The sequence below is a fragment of the Taurulus bubalis genome (genome assembly GCF_910589615.1).
Source record: "Taurulus bubalis genome assembly, chromosome: 4".
Taxonomy (NCBI): domain Eukaryota; kingdom Metazoa; phylum Chordata; class Actinopteri; order Perciformes; family Cottidae; genus Taurulus; species Taurulus bubalis.
In genome coordinates, this window is record NC_136592.1 from 29,275,498 (window position 1) to 29,294,705 (window position 19,208).

General features: G+C 41.9%; 1 protein-coding gene across 1 annotated transcript in view; it reads right to left on the minus strand.

Moving 5' to 3' along the window:
* Nucleotides 1-12,921, minus strand: part of dnajc17 (DnaJ (Hsp40) homolog, subfamily C, member 17) — a 30,860-nt gene extending 17,939 nt beyond the window's left edge. The window contains exons 1-8 of the mRNA XM_079216672.1: nt 12,771-12,921; nt 6,949-7,018; nt 5,373-5,431; nt 5,195-5,282; nt 4,866-4,942; nt 4,062-4,173; nt 3,152-3,201; nt 1,740-1,817 (exon numbers count right to left, since the gene is read on the minus strand). Of these exons, the coding sequence (XP_079072798.1) occupies nt 1,740-1,817; nt 3,152-3,201; nt 4,062-4,173; nt 4,866-4,942; nt 5,195-5,282; nt 5,373-5,431; nt 6,949-7,018; nt 12,771-12,851 (615 nt within the window). The 5' untranslated portion in view covers nt 12,852-12,921. The remainder of the gene's footprint in view (nt 1-1,739; nt 1,818-3,151; nt 3,202-4,061; nt 4,174-4,865; nt 4,943-5,194; nt 5,283-5,372; nt 5,432-6,948; nt 7,019-12,770) is intronic.
* Nucleotides 12,922-19,208: the final 6,287 nt, after the last annotated feature.

A 19,208-nucleotide genomic window follows, 5' to 3' on the forward strand; every position in this document is an offset into this window, starting at 1 on the left:
ATGCAGAACATTCAAATTAGTATTTCCTTTCACAGTAAAACCCATAAGCATGAAAACACAAAGCATATGCAGAGCGACGAACTGAAAACACGGGTGAATACGAAAGACTTCTGGAATAAAAGTTAGGCTTTAATATGTGTTTGGTTATTAAACCTAATCTCTAATGACAGGGTTTGTGTGTCCGGGACTGAGTTGGTAACACTGCAATGAACATCGTGTACCAAAGTGAAGCAAGAGGCAGTATTGGATTATTTGAGCTATTCCTTGTGCAATTGCATTTGATGAACAGTATTTTTGGATGAAAGCTGAAATTAGACGTGTCTCGAATCCAACTCCCTGCCACCAATCAAAACAGGGAGGAAAGGTTGGCCAAGAAGGGGAGCCGGGCAAAGAGCATCTTAGACGTTCCCGGATCTCTGACCAAGAGATGGAGAGAAGAGGAGGAAGGCTAGAAACAAATCCAAGCGGGGGAGACGAAAACCTGATCCCTATTGAAGGCAGCCATTAGCAGAAGTTTTATTTTTTATTTTCTCAGTGTTTTTTTATTATTTATAACTGAGGCCTTTTGTCTGAAACCTTCCCCCCGCCTAACGCATTGGCTTGTGAGAAAGGAGGAGGATGGCCGTGGCCTTAGAGAATCTCACCCTGTGAACATGGAGCTTTCTGGGAATCGGAAAGTCCAGGAATGCTGATATCTACGAAGGACATTCTGGAGCAAGCCAACAGTGACAAAAGAGACTCTCAAAGGTCTCCGTTTCATAGAATATAAACGTTTTAACATGTTTTTTTTTTCCTCTTAAACGATCATTTATTTTAAGCAGGCCAAAGTACACAACTCTGCACACGTACGTATACACAAGTATACACATAACATACTTTCCCACACTATGCCTATTTTGACTTGCCCAAAACAATCTTTACCTAAAATGTACTCCTTGTGCTTCACAAGTTAAAAAAGGAACAACGCTTCTTGTTTCACAGTGTTTATGATGATACAGCCCTCCTGCCTGGAACCATATTGATTGAGTTCGTGCAAAGGAGCAATTCACACGCCTTTTTCCGGGCCGGCTTGACGTCACTGACACTTGCCCCATCCTCATTTCAGGCCAACCTATGCCCACCGAAAAGCCCTTGTGACGGATCACGGCATAAGGTGGTACTGGGTTGCATGAGAAGAGCACATTTCCTAATGCCTCCCTTGGCACTGCTTAATCACCTGGTAAGAAGGGCACAAACAATGGCGTGCATGGCTTTAAAAGGGCACTACAACATTGCCCTCAGCACTTTCACTGCAACAAAACTTAATGGGCCTTGTTTAAGGGGATGAATAAAACAATCTACAGTGATGTCATGCAGACCTCAAATATGGCCGGACTCTGCAGGCAAGTTCGTTACAGCGTAGCTCTGCTTTGGGACGGCAAGAATAAAGATACGATTTATGGATTTTGTATTGCAATAATAATATTTAACCTTATATATTCAATGTACTGAACATTTAACTGGGAAATCATTCATAGATTAAATACTCTGATGAGAATGTGTTTTTGGTCAATCCAGTTGAATAAATTCCTCAAAATTCCTGGGAAGCAGTCGTGCTCATTAATTTTCAACATGTGCTAATACGGATATAATCAAGAGGTAGTTACCTTGTACTCACATTGTGTGAAAAGACAGGAATTCTAAAGGTGCGTTTTTCTATAACATTGTGGAAGAACGTATTTGATTTTTAGGATGTGTACCTTTTGTAGAAGTGTGAAAAGAATGTCTTGAGAGTAGCCTCCATTCGTCTCATCGTCTTTTTTACACTTCCACTTTAACTAGAATGAGAAAGCAGACAAAAAGTGAGGGCTTTATTAGTCAAGAAGTGCATGATAGTGTCTAATCATTAGAGCGCAGTTGATTAGACTCTGCTGATGAGGAAGCAAAGTATGCCAAGCAACCTTGGCTGTGATGACACACATACTACCATAACCAGCAGGACAGACTGGAGCTATGGGAGGGAGACATTGTTAAACTCTTGGAACATCACCCTGGCACCACCTGTGAGACCTGCAGTCAATTTCCATTCATACCAAAGATGACTGCCGGACAGCGAGAATGGTAAGAATTAACACACAGAGTCCCGGAACAAAGAATACGACCTGCTAAACTATGGCTGCACAGAATAAAGCACAACACCAGACACAACCATGACAATAACAACGTCGGCTAAAGACGACTCTAATGAACAGCCTATGCAAGAGACAACAAGATCATTCATCAAATTATCTTATTTATTTTGAGTCTCAGAGATTTGTTCAACCTAAAAATCAGGTTTACGTTAAAGCAAGGAGAAGCTCGGCTGACAACACACACAGAGGGAGATTGACTTCCTTCTCTGCTCTGGTAGACATTAATTACTCCACTATATCTTTAAATAGAAAATAGTCGTTTGCCGCTTTATTAATGTTCAGATTGTTAAATAATCTCCTGTAATAGCAGATCATTTGGAATCAGGTTAAAGATATATTACTTTCACCAGGCAGGGAAAACATTCTTCTCAATCTGAGTCTAGAAACAACATCAGAAACACATTTAAGGAAAAATTGTATGCAATTAAAAAGCACAAAATGATTATGTAATCTTCGATCGTCAACATGACAGGAGCCAACAGTCTCTGAGATAGATCTATGCACTAATGCATGTCCTTTGACGGGACCCATGATAACGTCAGTCATATTGGCTGCCGTTTGTTTTTCTAACTGAATACACAAATGTCGGGGGAATACACTGTTTTTAAAACCAGATTTAACGTCTAAACACATTAGCTAACATCCCCAGTGTCCGTTAATACGCACAGGCTAGGCAGTTTCCAGGAGGAAATATAATAAGCTCTCTCTTGGCATTGTTACAGGTCTCCCGAGGACGTCCGGCCTACTCTGGAGGAATGGGCGTTATAACAGTGCGCTCAGTGGCGAGACGGCGTATGTGGTCTCCAAATAATGAATTACAAATGTCTTAGGTTCTATCAAAAGCCCTGTTGAGGTTCTACCTTCACTTTTATTCAGTTCCTCTTTTTCCATCTCCCTGTCTTACTCTCAATAAACGGCAAGGCTCATCCTGACTTTTCTGTCTCGTACCCTGAATAGAAGCCCATAGTTGCAAGCCTTACCTTCAATTTAGGGGTCACATTGCTCTTGAAACATCTCTCCGCTCCTGAATCTGATAAAAAAAAAACATGAGAGGGGAATAAGATAGTGAAGTGAAAAGACAAGGAAACAATTGTTTTGTTTAGGAAAGAAATGCAGCACTCAAGATAGCACTCAAGTCAAGCAGATGGTCAGTGATTTTGGGCTGTCATATGGTAAACGTAAGGCCCTTAGTACAGTCTGATGATCCACCGAGTGCCTCTCGAGAACAGACAGAGCACTGATCGAGCGGAGGGCTGAGGAGGCCTGACTGCGTGCAAGTGGAGGAGACTCAAAAGACGTGCTGACTATGCATGAGTAATTGTCCAGCCACAAAAATGGATCCAAGTCCAGGGCCAAGAATCAGTACTTCCCCTAAATACACACACTTCCATAGCCTTATTTTACAAGTCTCTTACTTTTTTTTCATGTGACCGAAATGGAGGCGCTGTAGCTTTAAAGCAAAAGTATTATCAGGCGGTTAAAAGTGTGATGGAAAACTATGTGTGTGTGTGTGTGTGTGTGTGTGTGTGTGTGTATGTGTGTGTGTGTGTGTGTGTGTGTGTGTGTGGTGCTTGGCATTGCTCCGTTACCATGCCCCGTTTTCGTACGGCCAAGAAACTAAAATAGACCTTATCCGAGTGCAAAACATAAATTCAAAAATACATTGAGTTGTTTTTATTGGGTTTTTTTATGTGAACAATATTTGGCAAACAACAGGGAACCTAGTGACTGCCGTGGTTTGATTGACGGTTGGGAAACATAGAGGTTCACTCTCGTTTTGTAAGAGGACTTCACTGGATTTATCCAAGCAGAACAGGACTGCGCTGAACTGGTTTGGTTAACCTGGACCGGAGCAGACTGGGCTCGGTTAAATCTTGGAAGTGTACATACGTCCGTCTCCGGTTTGCTGCTGCTGTGCTTCTCTCTCTCTCTGGATCTGCTCTCTGATGAGCCTCTGCTCCTCCTCAAGCTGCCGGGATCCCTCCTCTCTCAAACGGGCAATCTGGTGGAAACAGATGCATGCAAATCTGTAATGTGCTCAAACAGACATACTAGTTTTGAGTAGCAGCAAATTCATATTTCTTCGTTAAACACTGATGTAATTCATCACCTATATGAGTCTCACATTCTAAGACACCCTGTCTGCTATTGTGTGTTTCCAGGAGAGTGTCCAGACAATCATAAAGGCAATAACCCTTTGAGATGAGAAATAAAATGGAACAGTGCCACCTACTGGTTACCTCTTCACCCCAAGGCATGTGGCCATATTTATATGCATTTATTAGCACATTAAGCACAGGCCATGACTCACCTTGGAAGCGTTTACATCATTTTTATTTATCATTGGCTTTCTAAACAAAGTGCACAAAGTCATGCGATATCACCTAATGGGTTTACTGATAATTGTGATATGGCAGTGAAAGAATAGCCTCTCTCAGATACAGCCTTTGTTCCTGACCCAAGTCTTTGGAAGATTTCAACTACATCAGAAGGGAGTATTTGACGAAAAACAGAATAGAAACACCTGGGTGTGCTTCAGAGTTTCCTGGATGCACTGGACTGCCTTGTTCCCAGTAAACTGCTACAGGCCTGTCGTACAGTGACATACAGAATTTATTTTGAACTTTCGACGTCCGCCCCAGGCAATGTTTGGTGCGTAATCATCTCGCATATGGTTTCTATAAATCCTCTTACCTCTTCTTCAAGTGTTCTTGTGATTTGCACCTCATCCTGGCTCTGAGCTTCTGCTTGTTGCTCTCTGGCCTCCAAGTCTGTCAGAGCAACACACACACGCAAACTCAAGTGTGAAAACAGACAAAACTGTGCAAAACAAATTGATTATTTGCTAAAAGCTGCTCGTTTCATTTCCTGCTAGACAATCTATGCTGTCAAAATATATTAGCCAGTGTTGCGTTAAACCTGGAATATGTTTGACAAAAAACTGATTTAATATAACCTTTTACAATCCCAAGAGAAAAATTGCTGTATAATGAAAACAGAAAATCAATAGGAAAGACACTCACCAAGCTTAACTTTCTTTCTCTTATCATCTAACTTCCTGGTTCTTTCTGCTGCTTGTTTCTTGGCAGCGCAGATCTTGTCATAGGCAGCCTGAAAACAGTATTAGAAACCAGAATGAATCATGTCTCTGTGATTGTGTATCAGCGGTTAAGACTTGTTGAGAGGCCTCAGTGGCCTTACCTTCGCAGCGGCATCAGTTAACACCTCGAGAGCCTGGGACAACTGGTAGAAGAGCTCCACTAGAAAGAAAAGGGACGAGAAAAGCAAAAAGCATGAAAATTCTTCTACATGATGCAAAAAGAAAGTGTTTTCTATGTGCATCAGGAAACAATTTTTTTTTTTTTACACATGGATATGAGTAGCTACAATTAATTATCAATTGTTATCCACAAGAGACACACAAAAAGGTGATGAAGAAAGTGAAGAGAACATTGCATCTAGAGGGGTCTTATGCCAAAAGAGGCATTATGTGCTCAGCATAATATCTTCAAGCGGAAACTTGGACACGGCGCTGAATCAAACTGAGACATTAAATGCGTTAAAAAAGGTGCCGCGAGTATCACGAAAACTGTAATCTCCAATGACACAGACTACATTCCGACACAGACTCTTCCATTAGAGCACCTCGAGGGGCCACTGCTGCAATCACCACACATGACTCCATCCTCCATCTCCCTTGTTGTCATCTCACACACACACACACACACACAGACAGAGCATTATTCTAGACCGGCTTAATCATTGACTGATGGGAGGCCTAACGGACCGATCCTGTTACTCCCTGTGGGGACCGGCAGCGCTCACTAACAGGAGGCTCTGGAGATCGCGCTGCCAGCGGAGGCAGTCAGGTTACCTACACGCATATAATGGGCTGGAATGAAATCCCACTTGGGGGGGGCCTGCCATGCCCACTAGGCAGCTCAAAGTGTCACAACATGGGCGATTGAGGAAATACTGGGAGAGGGGAGGGGGGGGAGTCTTCAGTCAGTGAGGAATCATGACCCCCAAGTCACCTCTAACATGCATACAACCGCCCCCTGAGGAGCAGCAAATCCTGAGACTTGCTCCGCTCTCGTGCGATAGAGAAAGAGTCGGTCCATGTGCGGGTTCAAGTGTTGAGGCCCTCCAAACCACTTCTTTTCCATTTCAGGGAAACCGACCCCCTGCTTTTGAATTATCCCTCTCAACCCACCAAACCAATTTCCCAGTTTTTTTTTTTTCCTTGACATAATCAGGAATTGTCTGAACTCTCCAGAAACCACATAAACCTCACTTGAAAACACGCCTCATAACGAGTCTTTTGTCCAAGGTGCCTATTTTTATTTTTTTTAACCCTCCCGACAAAAAAAAAAAAAAAAAAAAGCTACATTGGGATTTCCTCCTCTAATTGTTGACATGCTGGTTGGCGACAGGCCGCAGAAGGACTCAAGCCAACGACAGAGGGAGTGTGGAAAGGCTGGTGGTGATGGTGGTGTTTTGCCGGTCCCGTCTGGCTAGAAAGCCGGTAGACGAGTCTGGCAGGGTACAACTTGCTGAGAGCGCTAATCTCGAGCATTCATTTATGGTTTTGGAGCTTGATTGGCTCTCAGTCAAGACGATTATCGCTAATTCTTCAGAAAACAATGCAGAAATTGCATGAACAAATAATAAAACTTGTTCTAGTTCTACTGGGAGACAGAGAGGTTGGTGGTGGCTCAGAATGGAGAGATGGTGAAGACAGACAAACACAGATAAGCTCACAAAGAGGCTCACTCACATGCTTTTGGGTTGTCTGGGTTCTTGTCTGGATGGCATGTCAAGGCTTTCTGTCGATAAGCTTTCTTGATCTAGGAGAAAAACAGAAGAACCCCCAGAAATATGGAGAGTGGAAAATGTTGATTAGGACCAAAGAGAACGAATCATCCACTTAAGCACAAAGTTTGGCCATTTGAAAGTTAAATTCTTACTCTCAATACCAATTATATTTCTCCTGTCGTCCTTGGCCCAGAAAACCAAACTCTGAATAAAAAATGATGGTCCCATTGAAATAATGGCACAAATGGTAAGAGTCTGACGTGAAAAAAAGCACTGCGGGTGAAATGTGGTCTGCATTTACATTCTTTTTTTTTGTTTTTACAGATTGTATTGTGTGGATCAAATCAACACCTGAGCTGATCCTCTGCTTCGTGTCCTTTTGACATGTTGTTAATGGACTCTAACCACGCTAACCAAACTCCACAGTGAATTACCCCGCACAAGAATTCCAAACTATTCTCCGGCCCATTGCCAGTGTGCAAGATGAATGTGTCCCGAGTTGCAGCCTAGTACTGGTCCACCTTTAGTCAAACTTACAATAACATGCACAGACAGAGTGCCATTGTCCATAACACATCTGAGAAGGCTGCCATTAATATCTTAGGCAGGTAGCCAAAACTTTTGAGGGGGTTCAGAGAACCAAAGTGGAAAAATTAAACAATACTTTTGAGTATTGTAATGTCATATGAGGTTTTAGTTATAGCTGATTTTTTTAACTCTAGGTCACTGCTTGGAATGCTAACCATTCATTGGTCCTTCTAGGGACCAGTTAATGACAAGGTGGCTTTCATTAGATCTCTGCTCCACTGGAGAAAGGAAAACTTTCCATGGAGACGACCTCAAAAACACACGCTCATATGCATTGCATGCTAAGGAGGACTTGGCGCAAACATCCACTATATATCCAAGCTCGGACACAACCACACACACACAGACACACTGACATACACTTAATCAGCCATGCCAACGTTGTGAATGTTTTCCCATTTTTAGCCACTCCAGTGAGTCTCCAAGACAGTAAACTTAGGCGCATTAGGCTGGACGCCATTGTCCGGGAACAAGAGCTCAGACGTGAACCCTCAGATAGCTCCTAAATGTCACACGTCCTTTCTTCTCGCTCTTGGTCAACATCAAGTTTTTCTTATTACTGCAGTTCCAGTAAATGAGAACTTGGTTCATTTAGAGGGCTTTGAAAGACTGAAAATCACTGTGAGATTTTTCATCCTGCTGCTTGGCACACAGAGCCTTCCTACAGATCAAAACTGACACATGGAGCTGTGGACCCGGTCCAAACACGGAGAGTATGCTTACTGTTGGCCTAAGCTTACTTCCCCTTTTTAGCCTCCATGTCTCTTTCTCCCTTTTCCTTTCTCTGTGCTCGCCATCATACTCTCGTGGCTTTATCCAAATTTCTCCAAAGACTTCTGGTGAGGTAGGTATAAGAAAGGAAATGATAATTCAAGCTGAGGTTTAAATGCATCTTCATCCATGCGTGTACAGGTTTCCAGTTGAAAGAAAGGCTCCATTGCATTCGGAGTAATGGGTTGGTCGTGATAACTGTTGCGCGATTAGTGCTTTCACAACACATAGTAAAAGAGAGTCTGCTTTCAAGGGTCTATACCAGTGTGTTAAACAGTTTTAGTTCTTCGACTACAATTTTAAGTACATTCTTTTGCTGACCATTTCCAAATTCAAGCTATATAGTTCAGGCATGTTTTTTTTTACTAACCCTTCAAGCAGCAATTAGTTTCCATAAACTTCCATATGTTCAATTATAATAAAAATCCACCACAGTGGACACGTCTGCATTATTTCTGTGTCAGTGTTGTCAGTGTGGTAAAGCAGTTAAAGTGCAGATTGATACAAAACGTGTGCACTACATTACCTTGCACAACAATAGTGCAAGTTGCAAGGTGCTTACTGTAATGCATGAAAGAAAAGTTCCAAAAGGGTCAATCCAATGGTTGATCAGAATGGTAGAAAAATACATTAATTTTTCTAAAACACAGCTTGCAGCTGTGAGGCTAGTATGTGCAATTTGAAATAAAAAGGGGCTAAAACATGCAGAATCGCTGCTATAGTCCTTTAAAGCGCTAATGCTGTGTCCTCAGTTCACACACACTCTACTTCTCATGTTCATCATCACCTGAAGCCAGCTGATAAGATAAACACATCTCCACATCTGCTGGAAACATAGCAGATGTTTGACATGGTCAGGACACAAGTCTAGCCAGCTGAGCTGTTTGACAAGTACAACCTGTCATCATGGACGCTGTTCTGGTGGAGAGCAGCGAGGTTGCACGTCATAACCTTTGTCTCGCCGAGTTCAGCGCAGTTAAAGATCTAGTTCATACTTTTCTTCAATCCAGTTAATTATCCAACCTCCTTTTCTCTCCATCTCCTACACCTTTCTTTTCTGTTTCTCTCCCCCTCGCATCCTTCTCCAGCGCCTCCAGTGTAGTTTTGTTAAATAATACATGATTACTTCCATCAATGCCGTAACACGCTAGCCTTAATTGATGCTGGAAGACCCTGGAGCCCTTTGGTCCTACAAACTAGAAGCCAAAGCGGGCCAACTTTTGAAGAGGTTAGCACATGTGTGGATCAGAGCGCTCAGATTGAGTGGCATTTCCTACAGGACTAGTCCATTACTGTCGTTATTATCTTTGTGCAGTTCACCATGACCTTTAGGGTTCCCAAAAGAGGTCCTACTCATGAATCAATTATGAGTAAGAGCGTGTAAAGAAAACCATAAGAACTCCTAGGCTGAACCTAGATGCTGCCCTCTGTCCCCTAATATGAGCATAAATGTCCGTATTTGATTATGTTATGTCATCTATCTCTTTCAATTCCAATTATTCAAGACTGTCAGGTGCCTTTTTTCTTGTCTCCAGACAAACCGAAATGCAGAAATGTCAACTATTTCCCACGCTTAAGTTCGCAGGAGGAGCCAAAAAAAAGAAATCAAGGAAAGACTGATCATGCAGCAGCAGGCTTACAGTAGCCTAATGGTTAGTGCCCAGTGAAAAACAGGCTCTCAGTACCCGCTTGATCCCTGCCTGCCACAGTCGTAACTGCATGCCCACATCTTGTCCTCATTACGCCAATCTTTGGTGCCAATTATAGTTGACAAACTGGGCCCAGTGCAGCCTCAGTACAGCCCCTAGTCTGTGTGGCTGATTAGCTGCCTGATCTGCCATGGGCCCATCCTCCTTAATTACAATGCTCTGCTATTTACGGGACATTATCAGCTGGAGGAAAATAATAATAATAGGCACAGCAGGGAAAAGGAAGAGGAGGAGCGAAGACAGGGCAAAGATGATGTGACCACAAGTAATAAGAACAATTTGATGTAATGAAGAGAAACAGTGAGACACAGTGATGGACTTTCCATGTGTTTGTGAACCTGACGAAACGAACCTCCAGTCAAACTCGGCATTCATTCAGTACGACCGTATATTAACTTTAACAGTTATTTTTTACATCTTGATTCAAGACTCAACCAGTGTATGTTATCATTCTAATGATTTCAACCAAATTGTCACTGAAAAACTAACAAATGTCTGATTCTGGTTATTGTTTACATCGCATGTGTACAGGTGTGTCTGATGTAATATCTGTAGAACTGTGCAACACAGATCAATGCATTGAACATAATTCGGCTTGGCGCCTCTGTCTGATGTTAAAAGACATGAAACATTAGCTGATTTCAGGCTGCATCACTCCTGATGCGCCCCAGTGCAACACAGGATGCAATAGTAAACATACTCTACCTGCCCTGACCAAGCAGACACTCAAAGACGACATCCAGGTATGGAGTTACTGTATGTATTGTACATACAGTAACTCCATACCCCGTCAGGTACACAACAATGTACAAACCACAATGCATTTTGTGTGGTCTTGGTTGTTACCATCGTCCCACCAAGCAATCTGTGGTAGGTACACACACTTAGCAATCATTACCCAAGTCCAGCAGATATGCATGAGAATGACTCTTTAAACGGTGGATAGCCTTCAGCATCAGCTTCCCGCAGCACACGGACAAAGTGAACCCCAGTCATCCATAGTCATTAAATCATAGACTCTGACATGCCAGTTCCTCCAGCATGCATCAGCCAGCCAAGCGCATTAGAAGGTCAACAGCAGTGATAAGAGAAAGCGATGCTAAATAGAACCAGAAGGAGATGCAGAACGTAAATCTCCTACGTCAAGACAATGTTTTACAAGCTGTGGTTGAGCCCACATAAACAGGCTGTGGGATGCGCTTCTTCCCCTAAACAACATGCCTGATAGCGGTGGTGGAGCAGCAGGTAAAATAACTGGGATAAGTAGCCCAACTGATGGCATCTGTCTTCACACACTTGATGACTTGACTCCATGCACACCACACACACGCACACACACACACACACACACACACACACACACACACACACACACTATCGCTCTAGAACATCAACAGACCTCACAGAACCAGCTTTCTGCATTTTGGAGTCTCAATTGTACCCGAGCCATAACCGCTAACTTCCTCCAGGATAATCCTCCAGGGAGGACAGGACTTTGAAATCCAATTAAGAAATTACATTCTTCCCTCATTTTGGCCGTAATTTTAATTTCCCATTGGGCTTGTGGATTCTAGATGCTGGAAACTGTGATGAGAGGGGGTCGTGGGGAAAAGGCAGGAACATTATGGTGAACCACTCTGGACTGGGAAAAGAAATACAGAATAGTTGATGAGTTCAAAAACAATGCAGGAAAAAAAAATTGTCCTGCGCAGAGGTGAGCATACCTGATGATTTGTAAAGATAGCTTGCCCATTGTATGACAGCATTTTCTAGACTTCATCAGATATATTTGTGATCAGATATGTCCGTTTAGTTTTAGATAAAGATCATACCGTACTAAAAAACTAATTAATTTAGGATTCATACTTTTGCCAATTTATTAGAGCTGACATAATTAGTCTATTAATCGATTGGTTGATCAACAGGAAAGTAATTGTCCACAATTGTGATAATCAAAGAAAAATGTCAAACACTCCATATGTCTGGCTTCTCCATTATGATTGTTCGCTGCTGTTTAACATTATTGTAAGTTGAATATCTTTGGGTTCTGGACTATGGGTCACCAAAAACCAGCAATTTGATGACTTATCTGTTGCAAGTGCAACATTCTCACTGGCATTTTTTACTAATAATTTAACATTTCATAAACTAAACTATTTATTATCTATTGGGGGAAATAACTGGCAGGGTACCTGATGATCAAAATTGTTTGCAGCCTTCAAATTTATATTTACAATCACCAAAGGCATTTCACGTCATTCTCGCAAAAGATTAAACTGATGCATGATCGCCACCGTGTGGCCGTTTTGATGTATCACACCTCTGCGATTCAGCCACAAGCCGGTGTTTATGTCTTTTGCTGCATGTGTCTCATTTACTGGACCGAGAATTTCAGTCCTCGTTTTCTTTTGCTGGCATTTCTCCTCACAGAAAAATACTCGTGTCTCGTTAACATGCATGAATAGACAACACACACACACGCGCGCGCAAACACACACACTGCAGCAAGCTCCATGATAGCAAGCTAATACAGCCTCCTTCTTGCAGGCAAACATGTCACACAGTCTCTGTCACAACTGCTGTGACATTTAACGTTAACCTAGCAAACAGTCCGATAGACTGTCTGCTTAAACCGCGTCCTCCAGTCTGCCATGCGCCTGTAAAATAACGACTTTATGTCGGGCTAACTAGCTTAACAGCTAGCTCATTTACACACCTCTTTCGATGTAGCAGTGTTTCCAACGTCGAGTAAACCATACAGATCCAGCTTCAGGATATCTTTGGCCTTTCCAGACATTTCTGCAGACAACGAACGACGATACCAACACAGAAAAATAAGAAATGTGAACGCAATCTAAACGTTTGGCTAATTCTGTGGTTTGTTGTTGTTTTTCCCGGTCAGGAAGCATGCGTTTTACGTCGTCGACCTTTCAACTAAGACGCGCGCGGCACCTTGGGAAATGTAGTTTTGTTCCGTTGTTCCGCTCCGCTGTTTTGTACATGTTGTGAAATGGTTTTACAGTGTGTATTTGAGCCGTATTGTGATCTCAAACATGTGTCTTTATTTCATGTCAACACGCTTTTCACAGCATAATGTGTTTTTGTTTTTAAGGCTGTTACAAATATATATAATTGGAAGTAAACAATGACAGTAAATAATGTATTTGTCTACAATATGTTTTCACGTAAACCCATGCTCAATGCGAACATGTTTGCTCAGGCTCCCTAAACTCTCAAGAGTTGGGACATTTTATATTTGAATGATTAAGGTTAATGCTAAATGTATCCTGTTGTCATGAGTACACAATGCTCTCTGGTGGACACATCGTGAAACAACGACCCTGTCTCTAAAAATGATCTCAAACTCTTTTCAGTATTTTATTGACTACATTTAGTTATTGCAAATCTGCCAACATAAACATCCATTCTTATGCAAAAGTCAATATCAGCTCAGAGCCTGGCAAGGGAGTCAATCAGGTTTCACAGGAGTAATTACACCTTTGTTATAATAGTGGGCTGTTGGGCTCCACCTTTGTTTATTGTGGATTGTGGATTTTCTGGGATCATTTCAGCTTGTCAGCCAACGTGGTGTGCAAACATGTACTCTTGATCACCAGTAAGATGAGGAATGCTTAGTTAAATACCAAAAGAGGGGTGAACTGTTTGGGTTTTCTGGATATGGGACTGTTGTTGTAGTTTAGTGATAAAACAGGTTGGCACTGTGGATCACATTGTGATGCAGTATCAGTATCAGGAACACGCCCTGACATGTCATTCAACAGCTCTGTTTTTCTAAAATATAAATCAATTAAAAGGTTAGAACAAATCTACATTTACAAGCTGTTCCCAGGTTATTAAAAAATATTGCCTTCTCTCAGGATAATAATCTAGACAAGCAGTGTCACAGCCTTCTATTGAGGGAAACTTTGGACAACAACTAATCCTATAATCACTGACACACCTTTATAGAGGTCCGTATGGTAAATGGTGTGACAGCAGGACTAGTAGGTTAAGAGTTTTGGCTGAAAGTAGCATAACAATACATTTACCATAAAGCTGCTTTTCTCTGAGGCAGTGAAACTCGATAAGCTCAATTGCCTCGGTCCACAGGGAGAGTGATAACGAATTCTCAACAAATTATCTAGATCCAAACCAAAGTCACTATTGTCTTTCTGACAGAGACGGTTGTGTAATTCTTGGACACTTGATTCACTGTGGACACTTTAATTGCACTACTGTTTATTGTTATTTCATTTATATTACTTAATTGTTTTACTATGTGTCTCTATTGTGTGCAAGGCTGCTGTAGTCCTGCAATTTTCCCACTGCGGGACTAATAAAGGATTTTTTTATTGTATTTTATCTTATCTAATTCAGATGAATGAGTCAAGCTATAATTATAAACAATAACCACACTATTCCTGTTCATCCCAACTTGCGTATCGTCCTTAAAGACATGCAAACACATTCAAGCAGTTATTAATTTTATGAACTTATTCCAGTGTTTTGAATCACAGGAACGTTTTTCTTTTAAGGCACATTTTGACTCCCACGTCCAAAATTATTAAGAAATTGCTGGATTATTGTCTCGATGCACTGTTAGTACTTTACATGTGACACGTTAGTTTATGCCTTCTTATACCCTACTTATATCAAGTAGTGGATCAAAATGGGCCTATGGGAGATTTGTAATATTATAAACCCCTGGAGCCATGTAAACAAACCATCGAGAAAAGATGTGGCCTCCGTCTGTGTGTCTCCAGATTATGTCTGGATCCTGGATTCTGATTTAAATAATTATGAATAATTAATCATTTGGGATTTAGTTTGAAGTAAAGACATACAATTTCAGTGAAAGAAAGGAGGGCTTCTGGTATAGGTTGAAGATAACTAAGAGCCTGATGTTAGGCTATAATGTTGGAGCATATTTCAGGGCGGTCAGACTCAAACAACAGGAGGGTTGGACATTGTCTCTGCAATTCTCAAACAAATCTGCATTCATTCAGAATGAAACAGAGCCGCTTTGTTACTGCGATGGGCATTTTGTGCTGTCAAGAATCGTGGACTGGCTTAGATTAACGCGGTTTAATGTTCCTCCCGCAGCGACTGCCCGCTTGAGGTCAACCCCAGCTGATGGGATGGGGGTACGGGAGGAGGGCCCACAACCACTGGCTGCATTCTCTCAATCAGCATCAAGTCAGAACACGACAGGCACACCCAGTCCGGAGGTTAGGCAATTCTGCCTATAAAATAAAACGCTGTGCTGAGAATTAATTTATTGAGTGTGCAATAGAAGAAAAAAAAAAGTAACAACAAGTAACACGTCAGTTAACGTTACTTGGCAGTTGCAGTTCAACTGAATTGTGCAAGTTGTGACCGAGCTACAACTGGTATCCAAATACCTCGGTTGGACCCTTTCTATAGGTAACGTACGTTACTCCATTTATAATTTACTTTTTGTTTGTTCGTATTTAATCTTTTTTTTTGTGATTAACTAAGTTAGTTTACTGTTTAAGTAGCCACATCAACTTTAGTAACGTCTGCTGTTCGACGTTAGCTAATTTAAGTGGCAATTTTAACAAAGGAATAGCATGTTTTTGTGGTCTCTGTTTTATGTAAAGCCTTCTTAATTGAAAACTATGTTGAACTGGCTGTTGTTTATTCCGGGGTGCTACTTTATTTTAACGCTACTTCTTGATTTAACATATCGGTTAGAGAGAAAATCGACCAACGCTAATCCGACCGTTAGCCTCGCTAGCATATAACAGCTAGCGTTAGCTACTTTTGTAGCTAGCAGGCTAACTCCAGTTTTCTGAAGTAACGTGAGCTAACGCTCGTTAACGCTGCTCTTTGGTGGGAGTTTTATTGTCAGTCTTTTGAGGTTTGTTCGAGTATACATTATATGTGGCAAATCATACTTTGAGCCCATATTAGAACTGCGTGAAGCTTTTAATATTAAATATATGAATATACACTCAGCCACGCTTAACACTTGTTTTATTCTGGTGGTCTCGACCGGATGTCACAGCGCTGTAATGTCGTCGTCTTGACGCTGTCCGTCTCCCTCTCAAGTGAACGAAAAAGCTCAGGGGCCGTAACGTTTTGAAAACGGTGCCATCCGCATACCACACAGGGCTTGACTTGCCACACAGTGCCCAAATCTCCGGGGCTGCGTGCACATCCTTTTTTTTTGTCAGATTAAAATGTCCGGATGAATGCAAAGCGCTCCCTGATTTGAGACCACAGAGGACGCGGCTCTTCAAGTGTCTTAATATTCATGGGATAAAAGCAGGTAAGGTGTCATAGTTATTTTATAGGTGATCTTTACCGAGGCATTGGGATGTGACACGTGTAGCAGTGAGTGTAATCCTAACCGTCATCGGTGGTTGTCTGCTGTCAGTTAGGTGACTACAGTCCCGTTATGCCCCTTGGTTGGTATGTGGGGAAATAAATCGCAGCGCAAAGTAGTGATGTTGCACCGATAATGTTGCTCCTAAGGTCCGTTTTTTATCATAATGGACCAATGCACATAATGCAGACTGGAATTTGCATTTTGGTCTGACAGGATTGTCGATCCATCTTACCCTCTTTTATTCGGACAGAACGAAGAGGAAAACGGCGGTGAGGAAAACAGCTGTGTTGGCCAAAATCCACTTGAACTGAGTATTCCAGTTTTGAGGCTGTGTGCTCGACCATATGGGCCAAATGCATTTGTCAATGTGCAGATGTTTAACCAATCTGGCAATTGCTGTCTGCAGAGAGTCTGGGAATACAGGAAACTACCACTAAAAAGATACATTTCAACTCCACAGTGTGCTTGTAGACTTTGCAGGCATTTTGGTTACTCCCTTAAACAGCAGAGTGAAAGAGAGACCTTAGGAAGTCAGTAAATGACTCCCAGATGTTCTATGTTGTAATAATCACTTTGTGAGGGCTGTAAGAAAATGTACAACATTGATGAAGCTTGAATAATTACCTATATTTATGCAACATGTGTAACATGTGTTCGTGTACTATGAAATCCACTATCATGTCAGTGCTGAAAAGCTAAAATATAAGTATCCATCGTTTATTTCCCATCTGGAATTTCAGTGGATGGAAACAAAATACAGTGAGAGATACGCGTTTAAAACTGGCCCGTGATATGTATCCCCCCCTAAAGCGATTATCGTATTTACTCATGTATTATTGCTAACTTGCAATGACCATTTGTAGAAGAAAAAAAATTAATCATGCCAGTGAGCTTTGCATGAGAGAAAATAAATCAGCAGAGATAGTTCTGCGTTTTCTGAGGTTTTGGTGCTGTACAGTAGCAGTGGGCTGCTGTGTGGGCGGTTTAACAAGAGGGCAGATGAGTAGGTGTGCAGTGAATCAGCCTGCTATTAGTGGTGCATGTGGGAGACTTGGTAGACAAGGTCGGCGAGTGAAAGTGTCTTATATTTGAGGATGAATAGAATGCACAAAAGAATTTCCAACATGTTTTTTCTGTCGCAGTTGATCTTTGACACGACATGTCACCCGGATGTTTGCTCATAGACAACATTTTCTCGAGTCATCATCCATAGAAACGAAAATGAAGTTTTCCAAAAGAAGAACACAAGCCGCCGCAGCCGCGTGTTTATCTGGCGCCGAGTTTCCTGTCCAGGGAATGTCTTTTCCTTCCTTGTTAGAGTGTTTGTACACACACTGCGTTTCCCTTCAACCGTCTTCGTTATAGCTGCCGCTTTGCAGGACGTGAGTCCATTTAACAACACAAAGTCTTCAGCTTATCGCATCAACTTTTGTTCCTCACACTGAACATGAACGCCAAATGTACTCGAGAATCAAAGTGTTTAACTGGTTTTCTGGCCACAACTCCTGTTTGCCTGAAAGGGGGCAGGGAGCCCTCCATCCATTTTGTGGCCACTGAACACAGCCCTTTGAAGTGTATTGAGAAGGCCTGTTGTAAAACACCATTGTCTGTCTGCTTGCTGCCACGGTAACACTCTCACACTGGCAGCAGGAATAAAACGCTGCAGTCAGAGCCGACAAATGCCTTGCCAGAATATGTGAGAAAAGAAAAGAAAAACCTAATTTTACCTTGATTCCCGGCGAGTGAATAGAAAACCAATTTGTCAAATTGTTCAAAAGGTCATCACTTCTGCAAATTATCTTTTGAAAAGAGAGAAATCCCAAATATAATTTTGCTGTGTAAGTTAACGGAGCTCCTAAAACACGTAGAATTAAAGTGATGCGGCAAAAAAGAAAAGCAGGATTTTTGAGGATAGCCTCATATGTCTCCGTGGTAAAATAGAAGACTTGTAAAGTCCTTCCAGATTGGCTTGACGAATGACCCTTTTACAGAGCATTGTGTTTGTATGTGCTCATCACTCAATGCCTCGTCTGTATATCTTATTTGCCAAGTGTGAAATCAACAACAGGAGACAGAAGGACCACTCAGGCTTTTATTCTGGACCCTCCTAATGTAACAACTCCAGCACTGGGAGAAAGTATTTGTAGACTTTTGGAGAACATTTTCCCCTTTTTTGGCCAGAGCGCCTATCCTGTTGATTTTATTAGATTGTGAGAACGTGTTTTTACTTGTAACTTGCGGGGGAGGCCGGTTGGTAAAAGAGGGGACTGTGCTCTGAAGTTATACCAGAAAAGGACACTTGTGGTAATCAATGTGTGCATTCACGTCAATGTCACACATGTTGGTATATGATGTTTGTGAACTGTTGCTCCTGGACAGTTGTTTCTATGTTTTTGCAATGTTTATATCCCAGACAGCCTGGCTTTACAGAGAGGGTTGACAAGCTGACAACCAGGCTCTTCTCTTTCCAGCAGGATTAGATTGGAATGTTTGGCAGAGCTGGTGGAGACTGGACTGCTGACATAACTTTTAATCATGCACAAAAGTGCAGAGTTGTCATTTCCTATTCTGCTTTCCTTTCTGATGGGGCGTTATTTTGTTCTGCTTCCGCTTGTCTAGATAGCAATGCCAACGTGGTATCCTGGACAGATTCCATGGATATCTTTGCAAAGAGACAGCATCCGCGGTCCAAAACAAACTGAATTCTTTTTTCAGAAAAATGATAGCTGAAGTTTGTCTCTTGTCATCCACACACATTGAAAAAAAACTGTGACCGTTTCCCTTCTGTCCTCCACAGCCATC